Source organism: Carassius auratus, chromosome 42 (assembly GCF_003368295.1).
Source record: "Carassius auratus strain Wakin chromosome 42, ASM336829v1, whole genome shotgun sequence".
Classification (NCBI taxonomy): Eukaryota; Metazoa; Chordata; class Actinopteri; order Cypriniformes; family Cyprinidae; genus Carassius; species Carassius auratus.
The window spans coordinates 13949105-13959224 of record NC_039284.1 but is presented as its reverse complement, the minus strand read 5'-3'; the positions used below and the strand labels follow the sequence as shown (position 1 = coordinate 13959224).

Below are 10120 nucleotides of genomic sequence, written 5' to 3'. Positions count from 1 at the left end.
TCATTTTGAGGATAATAGCTAACATGACTGCACAACAGTAACGTTACATGGAAGGTGGCGCTATGAATTTAGATTGTCATGTGCCAAAAACTAGAGAACAAGAAGAAGATTATTCTACTTCCGGTGTCCCCCCTGCCATTTGAAGGCTCTAGCAGTTTGTGGCTTTTTCCAAGCAAAATCAATCATACATCTGTTAGCTTCTTTAAATAGGTTTTCCAGTTGAAAGGGATGTTTCGTAGAAAGCTTACAGCCTTAGAGTATCACAACCCAACCGGATTTGACTGTAAAGGTAGGAAGTGAATGACGCGTTGCCACCTCATCAGTAGGAGTAAAATCTTTGCGTGGCAGGGGCAGCTGCCACTAATGTGCATTAACAATAATAATAAGTAAGCATCCCACTATTGTAGGTTTGAAATTGACTGTCTGAACTAGTCCCTTTTTATCAGTTAGTCTGTCATGTTGCTTTAGTGCTGTATTGCTATCGTGATAATGGAAATGAGGGCTACGTCCATATGAAAAATGTGTGATTAATATCGTATGTGCTGCTTACCCAGATGAAACTGAATTCAGAAATGTCATAGTTTGGCTGGAAGATCAAAAAATCAGACACTACAAAATCGAGGAGCGGGGAAATCTCAGGAATATTCCAAGCTCGGACTGGCCTAAACATTTTGAAAAGGTGAGACTGATTTATGTTTATATATTTGTAAATGTCTGATGTCTGTTTGAATGCTTAAAGGAATTCATACCTTTAAGTTCATCATGTACTTTGTTATTATATATAAATTCATGTATGTTCGCAGTACCTTCAAGATGTGAACTGTCCATTCAGTGTTCAGGAAAGACAGGAGACCGTCGACTGGCTGCTGGGTCTTGCTATTCGTTTTGAATACGGGGACAATGGTATGATTATTATTTATTTGAGAGTATAACTGGTGGTTGACTACTGTAGTTCTTTTATTGGCTGATACAGCATTCAGAGAGTAGGTCAGCACATATTAATTACATGATATAATAGTGACATTTATAATGTTACTGAAGATTTCTGTTTCTAAAAAAGACTGATCTTTTGAACTCCTGAAAATCCTGAAAAATTATATCATGGTTTCCACAAAATATTAAACATCACTGATCATATTAAGACATTTCTTGTTCATCAAATAAGCATATTAGAAAGACATTAGACATTAAATGAAAATTCAGCTTTCATCTTCATCACAGGAATAAAATGCATTTTAAAATATATTCAAATGGAAAACATTCATTCATTTAACTAACTGTTTTTGAAATCTTGGTGAGCATAAGAAACTTATTACAAAAACATTGAAAAAATCTTACTAACCCTAAACTTTTGAACGGTATTGTATGAATAAGAAAATTTAATGAACACTTACACACTATTTGCTGACAAAAAGAAAGAAAAAAAATTAATTAGCTAAGTTAAAACAAAATGGCCAATTATTATTATAACATGCTTATTCTGTCCTTTTTATTGCTGAGACTTTCATTTGAAATAAATAAATAATGATCAATCCCACACCACTAGATGGCAGGATTTGCATGTAACTTGCAGCTGTCCCACACATTTGATTGCACAATCTTGATTCCATTTATGCTCAGAAATATTTAATGCATTGCAAGATCTAGCTAGATTTTCTACCAAATAATTTTGACAACTTGAGACCCCTTGTTTGCATTTCACTGACACTTATGTTTTTTTCTTCTTCACAGTGGAGAAATATAAAAACTGCAAACCTGCAACAGAGGCCAGTGATGCTCAAAAGTCTGTGGACCCATTAATTAATCTGGACAGTGAGTATTCCCTCCTCTGACCATCTTTCCAGTCTCCAGGCTTGTTGTTATGAGACGGAGGAGGCCAGTTAAAATAACCACCTTGAGCACTAAAGTGGCTTTCCAAGCATGTCTGAATGAACTGATTACACATCCACCTCTCTCACTCACAATGAGTGGACCAAATCGAGCCAGTGACCCACAGCTGGAGGAACACTACAGATGTCATCTGAATGAAGGGTTCACTGAACCGAAATATTGGGCTCTGCTGTTGTTGTTTTTCTTGATTACTGTCTTGGTCTAAGTGTTTGGTTTCTGTGGAAAATTTGAATCTGGATTTCAGCACTCACAATTATGTTTATAGCTTGCAATTTTAACTTTTTTCCCTCTGAATTCTGTGTTTGCATCATTTTTGTTTCCGCCACAGAATAAAAAAAAAAGAAGATATTTGCAACTTTTTACATCTCAGTTCAGACTTTTTTTCCTCACAGTTTGGACTTTTCATCTCGGAATTGCAACTTTATATCTCAGAGTTTTCTCAGAATTGTGAGGGGGTAAAAAAGTTTAAATTGTGAGACGTAAGCTCAGAATTGCAAGAAAAAAATATTTTATTTATTTCTTTAAATCCATGGTGCTGTAGGGGCAGATACAAGCAACACACACATCCATATCTGGCACGTCCCCTTAAAAGTTACTTTTGTTGATGCGTAGTATAGAGTTCATCGGTTGGTTCAACAACAGTTTTGCACTAGAAAAAAATGTTTCAAATAATGTGTTGGACTGAAATTCATTGATTTCTCTCTTTAGGCAACAATCCAGATTTTAAGGCTGGTGTATTGGCTCTTGCTAATCTACTCAAAATCCAGCGGCATGAAGACTATTTGATAATGCTTAAAGTAAGTATCTTATTTGTGCCAATAGTATGAAACATTAGTCTATATCCAGTGCATTTTAAACTGAAATGATTGTTATTTCTCATCACAGGCCATTAGGATCCTGATACAGGAACGTCTGACTCCTGATGCTATTGCAAAGGCCAGTCAAGCAAAAGAGGTAAGCATTTAATGGCGAAAATGAAATGAAATCAATCTGCTAGACTTTTTAAAACTGGATTTATATACAGCTACAGAAACATATAAAAGTTTGGAGAAAAAAAAATTACTCCTGTCTTCAGAAATCAAATTATAATATTCTGATTTGGTGCTCAGTTATTGTTAGTTCTCAATTATTAACTCATTATGATTAAATTATCAATAAAAATTGGTTGTTCTTTCATAGGGTTTACCAGTGGCTCTTGACAAGCATATTTTAGGATTTGATACCGGAGGTAGGTTTGCACTTGTTTTTCATGTTTCTTTAAGACACAATTAGTGCACCATCACATTCACATTCTGCATTTAATTTGTTGTTAACTTTCGGATTGCAAACCCAAAGAATTTATTGTTTGCCCATTCCAGATGCGTCTCTGAACGAAGCTGCCAGGATTCTTCGCCTGCTTCACATCGAGGAGCTCAGAGAGCTGCAAACCAAAATCAACGAGGCCATCGTGGCAGTTCAGGCCATCATCGCCGACCCCAAGACAGATCACCGCCTCGGAAAGGTGGGCAGATAAAACCATCTGCCTGGAGCGTGCCGCAGAGACCACAAGACATGCTCCGTGAAGTCTGCCAGTTTTCATTAACCACACACACTACAGGTGTTCTGTTTGAATTTGAAACATTTTTGTGGGAATGCCAAACTGGAGTCTTTTTTTTTTTTCTTTATCATTCATTTATTTTCTTTGCCCTGTAATAAAAATAAAAAAAAATGCAAAGATTTATTACAAAATGTAATTTCATTGTAGCCTTATGTGGAGGCACTTATGAAATGCCACATGGGTTTCCATCAAAGGTTGGACTATTTGTTTTTGTTGTATAATAAACCTTAATGCAACACAGAAAAGTTCTGTAGCCAGACTTTAAGTTTGTTTTATCCTGGAGGGAGAAAGTCAACCTGTTCTACTTTATACCTCCAACTGCGCATTCTGTATTCTTAAGAAAATAATCACTGCAGAACCAAAAATATTTGAAAATATGAAACAATGCAAGCAGGCATACATTTGTTAATCACTTTTTATTGTTATAAATATCTAAACATCTTACAAAAGATAAAAAAAAGTTGGTAAAAGACCACTCTGGGTAGTACTCCCCCCCCCCCCCCCCCCAAAGTACTTATTTTAGTGTATTTAAAAACATTGAAATGACAAAAAGGGTATTTTTATTTTATTTTTTATTTTATTTGTTGGGGGTTTTTTAACAAAAAGTCACATACAAAATTACAGTAGAAAGAAATGAGGTATAAAACAAATTTACAAAACTATTTTGAGAAAATATTCACGCTTTCATGTTTGTAAATTTGCACTTTAGCATTGACAGTGACGTTCGGCGAGACTTTGCGGGTTCCTGCGATCAGCTCTCTTTGGAGTCCACGTGTCCGTCGTGATTCCCACAGCACAAGCTTTTCAAACTCTTGCCCAAAATAGCACCATATAATGCTGGCTCTGTCATTATCATCTCCCTATAATACAATTCGTCGGAAATCCTTAGAAAGCAATGTTGTGGCAAACACGACAACATTTCATTTTCAACTGGGGAAATTGCCTGCTTCATATGCTGGTACAGATATACAAACACCTACTTCGATCGTGTTTGACTGTTTTCTAAAGAACCGACATGCTTTGAAGTACCAGCGTGACTCCAGTGTTTCATCGCCGCTGTTTAAACTACAGTGATTTGGCAGCAGGTGCCTTGTACTTTTCTCTTAAGTGCCTGAAGCTGACAGCTCAGGTCTGAAATGTTATCATCCTGTTATTTGCTGAAGAAGAGATCATCCACAGTTTGCTACATTGTAAACGTGATGTGCTTTTAGGAGTATGTGGACAAATACAGAGACTTTAGAAAAATCTGTTTCAGGCTATATCTTTAAATCATAAATAATTATATATTTCACTAAACTACATTAGGAGAAGTTCATTGGTCACATACCATTCAAAAGTTTTGGGTTGGTAAGATTTGTATGTTTTTGAAAGAAATCTCTTATGCTCACCAAGGCTGCATATAACTGACCAAAAATACAGTAAAAACTGTAATACTAGAAAATATTATTACAATTTCAAATACTTCTACTTCAAATAAACCTATTTTAATATATTTTAAAATTTTAATTTATTTGAATAAAATAATTAAAAAAATCTTACTCACCCCAAACTTTTGATTAATAAATCAATATATGTGTGTGTGTGTGTGTGTGTGTGTGTGTGTGTGTGTGTGTGTGTGTGTGTGTGTGTGTGTGACCCTGGACCACAATACCAGTGTTAAGTCACTGGGGTATATTTAAAGCAATAACCAAAAATACATTGTATGGGTAAAAATTATAAATTTTTCTTTTATACCAAAAATCATTAAGATATTAAGTAAAGATCATGTTTCATGAAGATATTTTCTAATTTTCTTACCATAAATATATATAAACTTAATTTTATATATATATAATTTTTATTAGTAATATGCATTGCTAAGAACTTCATTTGGATATCTTTAAAGGCGATTTTCTCCGTATTTTTTTTGCACTCTCAGATTCCAGATTTTTAAATAGTTGTATCTCTACCAAATATTGTCAGATCCTAATAATCCATGCATACATCAATGGAAAGCTTATTAATATTAGCTTATTATACATGATGTAAAAATCTAAATTTCTGGGTTTTGTGGTCCAGGGTCACATATATGCATTTAAAATGTATTAGACTAAAATTGCATACATTACCAGTACATTATAGTACAGTATAAACAGTGTATAAGTACCTTATAAACAGTGTGGAGGGGCGACTGTAATACCATACAAATGAGACCTCTGATCCGGTAAGTGCTCATCTGTTGACAGGTTATCTCGACTGAGGGAGATGACCCCATCTCTGAAACACCACAGAAGAAAATGAGATTAGTCATTCATTTTGATAACAATTTAATTGATAAGTTACAGTCATATTCAACTTTAACTGGACCGCACAAGAAATAAGAGTAAGCTCCAGAGCTTTTGTTTCTTAATAAAGTTGTTCATAGCAATAACAGTAACTTTTATAAATATAAAATATGACATGATCTACTCTGCTTCATGTTCTGTATTCTTAGTATGAATGGAAGTGAATAGAGTGCAGTGTGACACAGAAATTGGAGTGAAACAAGTGTGAAGGACTTGTAAAAAAGGGGCATTCACGAATAGCACTATTTCTAATTCGGATTCTGTCTTGCACATGCTTGTGCTGTGCTGCTTTACCTCCTCCAGTCTGTGTAGTAGTAGTGATTGGCGAAGGCGACCATGCTGAAGGGGTAGCTTAGGTCACTGTGGACCACACGTCTCCCTGTCCCATTAGGGGATATACACTCAAGGCGCTTGGTTCCTGTCAAATACCAAAAAAAGAGGTTATTAATAAGCTTTTTCAGTGCCTGTCTGATATTTTGGTATTATCTAATTCAGATATACATGGTCAGAATAAGTTGCAACAACTAGCCTATATTGTAAATGGTAAGTTTGTAAACTGGTAGTTTATAGTCTGAGTTTTGAGCGAAGCACACCTGCATCGGCCCAGCAGATCTGGCGTGTGCTGGAGTCGTAGGTCAAAGCATTGGGCAGTCCGATGCCATCCTGTACCAGGATTCTTCGGTTTTGTCCATCCACAGAGGAGCGTTCGATTTTAGGAGCTTCTCGGTTCCAATCAGTCCAGTAGAGTGTTCTGTGTAAAGATCAGAGGGAAAAAAAAAGGAATTTTTATTATATAAACAATTTCAAAATTATATAAAATAGACTTTATTATTATTATTCTTTATTCCGAATGTATTTTTTTTTCATATAAATATTATAAAATATATAAATATAATTCAAAAATATAATTTTATAAATGTAATAATTTTTATAAAACTGTAAAACAAAATACATAAAATATATAAATATAATTTTATGAGTGTAATTATATTTTAATTTTACAATTATAATAAAGAATTTGATACATTTCAAATATAATTATAAAAAAGTAATTATAGATTATGCAAAATGAAAATTTAGCTTTGCCATTATAAGAATATTCAAATAAATATATTCAGAGAAAAGTTAAATTGTAATAATATTTTACAATATTGTTTTTACTGTAGTAATCATCACATAAATGCAGCCTTAATGAGAATAAGCAGCTTCTTTCAAATTTTCTGACCATCCAAGTTTGCATTTGATGCATTACATTGAAATAAAAGGCTTTTGAGATGGGTGGAAAGATGGCACACAGTTTAATTTAATGCAAGTGTTGAAATACATGTTTTCCTGAATCTAGAAACATACAAAACCGCTCTGCTCTATTTAGCATTCATTTAAACAAAATGTTTTAAAGAAAGGCCTATGAGAGAATCTCAGTCCCTCAGGAAATGGTAAATATAACAAGCCTGCACGATGGCTAAGCTGAATCACTCATTAGACAAAAAAAGAGAGATATAACCACAAAGTATGTTACTTTGGTCTCTCCCTGAGGATTTAGAAGCACAAAATCACAATTTCAGGCTATTTGAAGTTAAATAAATTTATAAGACCAACTCAGTTGAGCAGAAAATCAGCTGACAATGCAGTTTTACACAACTCCTTGTGTAATTAAACATTTGTTTCATAAAATTCTTGACAAATGCATCAGATTTCAACCCATATGGCCTGTTAATCAGAACCATCACCTCATGCATGGATTAATGCGTGACCGACCGTAAGAACAAACTAGCAACATAGCCCAAATCACAGCACCAACAAACATTTAGCAGCTATTCTCATGGCCTGTGTGGTTCACGTTATATCTCCTGTCCTCCACCCTAGTTCAGTGACTCCAGATGTTGCAGATGCTGTGTTTGAGGAGTTTGGCAAATCTGTAGCCTTGCCCTCTTATTTTCTCTGCCTCCCATACACATTCTGACCTTCTCACTCTCTCGCTGGTCTGCATGCTTTACACTGTTCTCTCGCTACCTCTCAATCACACTCTTCACAAAGCAGATAACAGCTTTGTTTTGAAACACTCATGTAAAGGAAGCATGGGAAGCTGATGATGGAGGGGAAATGAGGGTTCATTAAAGCAGCCACTTATAGGATCAACTAAGCAGTGATGCCCTTTTTAATGGTTTTAATGATGAGTGATCCAATATGCTCAAAATAAAAATACAGAATGTAAAAAATAAATAAATAAATAAATATATATATATATATATATATATATATATATATATATATATATATATATATATATATATATAATTTTTTTTATAATATTAAATGCATTGAATGAAGAATTGGTGGCATCTCTTTGAGAAATTAAGATGCATTAGATTTAAGCATGCAACATTACTTCAGACCTTGCGATGAATATGGGCAACAGGGTATGATATTATGCTCTAGAGTTTCTGTTTATTAAATAAAAATATTTCATTTAATGTTTTGATTAAAATAAATAATAAAATAGAACTATACAGTATATGTACAGGTTATAAACATCACAAATTGACCTCTTGGCAAAATACATATAATTAAAACAGCTTGGGTTATGTGTGTGTGAGTGTATTATTACATTGTTTTTATTTTATATTTACATATATTAATATTTATTAAGAATGTCTTTTTAAAACCTAAATAAATATGATAAGGTACAAAAATAATATGCAAGATAGCATATATATATTTGATATCTTTAAGCAATCTGAAGCACATACCCTGTACGAGAGTCCACAATGATGGCTCTGGGATTTACTAAGTCTGTGTCAAACAGAACACGCCTGCCACTTCCATCAAAGTTCGCTGTTTCGATCTTATCGGATGTGCTGTCCACCCAAAACAGTCTCCTGTGGGCGGCATCTAAAGCAAGACCTTCTGGACTCATCAGAGCTGTAAAAGAATATTACATTATACTATATTATATTGTATTATATAAAATATTAAACAGATTTGAATAATAATTCAAAATAAACATACCTGTGTTGATGATAATCTCAGGTTCTGATCCTGGCTCCAGACTGGCTCGATTGATTGTCCGTGCAGCCAGATCCGTCCAATAAACTTTCCTTTCTCTGCAGTCATAATCAATGCCAACCACTATAGAGCCCTGAAAGAGTTAACAGGAGAGAATTAGTATACTTTTCTCAAAGCCACAGACTTTTCGATCAGTATTTCAATCAATAGTGTGCAAGTCTCACATGTAGAGCAAGCAGCACTGAAGATCTCTGCTTGTCCATCTGTGTGCCATTGAGAGGCAAAACCCCAATCTGTTGGCCCTGGGCATAGAGCAAGGACGTGCCTGATGGAGGTGGGGTCACGTCTGGGCGTGGCAGAGGGTGCATGGTGGGAGGGGCCACAGTAGGTATACCTAAAAGTTGGCAGATCATTTTAGCTTGGCAATACAAATGATTTTGTTGGCCCTTATTTTAAATATGAACATGAGAATGTAGATGTGCAAGCGTTAAACCATGTAAACAGGGTTTTTTCATGAGGAAGCTCTGGGTTTCACAGTGAGCGACACTCACAGGCAGGTTTCACAGCATCGTGTGAGCGGGTTCCTGGTACTTCCCGCCCGTTTTGGTCCACACACCAACAGTAGCTGCTGTCTCCGTAGCACTGAACTGGGTTGAACTCCCCAGAAGAGTCACACTTAGGTAGATAATGGTGGGATTCCGGCTGACCTCCATATTGCTGCAGCAGACTGGCTCTCCAGCGCTCACAGACCGTCTCTGGACGCTGGGCTGGAGGAACTGGGTGTCACCAGGATCATATTACGGCACAATATGGGGATATTTATCCATAACAAATAAGAGATAAATCTAGTGAACAATAAAAATTGCCAATGCCTAATCCGGCATGTCATTTTTGGCTACAAAACAGTGAGATGAAATGGGAGGCATTTCTAACTATGGTGAGAAGAGGACACATTCATTGGCGTTGTTGAAATGGACTAAACTTGCTGCTCATATTTTCCTCCTGCTCTGTAATCTGGATAAACACAGGGCAGACTGGACTCTAAGCTCTGCTACAAATTAGAGTGATTACTTACACGTGATGTGAAACTACTAAGCGAATTAGAAAGCCTATAATTGATAAACAACAGCATGGTGAATATGTCAAACATGTTTAGACTTGTAGCCTATGCGAAAGTTGGTGCTAAAATGGTGTTCTACTGTGGTTTTCCGGACTGTATATATGGCTGTAAGGTAAGTCTATGGGATTTTATTAGCAGTTTCATTGTTCGCCAATACCAATTTGTAAGTTTGCACCATCCACA

The 10120-nt window shown here is 35.4% G+C and overlaps 2 protein-coding genes across 3 annotated transcripts in view; one reads left to right on the top strand and one right to left on the bottom strand.

Annotated features, from left to right (window-relative positions):
* The first annotated feature begins 99 nt into the window (after positions 1–99).
* LOC113060762 (RNA transcription, translation and transport factor protein) lies at positions 100–3732 on the top strand. Its single transcript, XM_026229929.1, has 8 exons — positions 100–289; positions 555–679; positions 804–903; positions 1732–1812; positions 2599–2687; positions 2776–2844; positions 3070–3118; positions 3249–3732. The coding sequence occupies exons 1-8, from the start codon at positions 229–231 to the stop codon at positions 3401–3403; spliced, it is 729 nt and encodes a 242-aa protein (XP_026085714.1). The 5' UTR covers positions 100–228; the 3' UTR covers positions 3404–3732.
* Positions 3526–10120, bottom strand: part of LOC113060745 (nidogen-2-like) — a 24621-nt gene continuing 18026 nt past the window's right edge. Inside the window, exons 13-20 of one of the 2 annotated variants that reach the window (XM_026229901.1) lie at positions 9369–9584; positions 9042–9211; positions 8821–8950; positions 8562–8733; positions 6405–6562; positions 6106–6229; positions 5634–5743; positions 3526–4347 (exon numbers count right to left, since the gene is read on the bottom strand). In XM_026229901.1, coding sequence (XP_026085686.1) covers positions 5635–5743; positions 6106–6229; positions 6405–6562; positions 8562–8733; positions 8821–8950; positions 9042–9211; positions 9369–9584 — 1079 coding nt within the window. In that variant the 3' untranslated portion in view covers positions 3526–4347; position 5634. Of the gene's footprint in view, positions 4348–5633; positions 5744–6105; positions 6230–6404; positions 6563–8561; positions 8734–8820; positions 8951–9041; positions 9212–9368; positions 9594–10120 lie in introns of both variants that reach the window. The other variant, XM_026229900.1, reaches the window with a different exon arrangement.

Bases quoted from the DNA above. Each gene is read 5' to 3' on its own strand.
- LOC113060762 (XM_026229929.1), top strand. From the start codon at position 229: ATGTTTCGTAGAAAGCTTACAGCCTTAGAGTATCACAACCCAACCGGA. The intron at 1,813-2,598 runs GTGAGTATTCCC...TTCTCTCTTTAG, and splicing joins CCCATTAATTAATCTGGACA to GCAACAATCCAGATTTTAAG. The intron at 3,119-3,248 runs GTAGGTTTGCAC...TGCCCATTCCAG, and splicing joins TTTAGGATTTGATACCGGAG to ATGCGTCTCTGAACGAAGCT.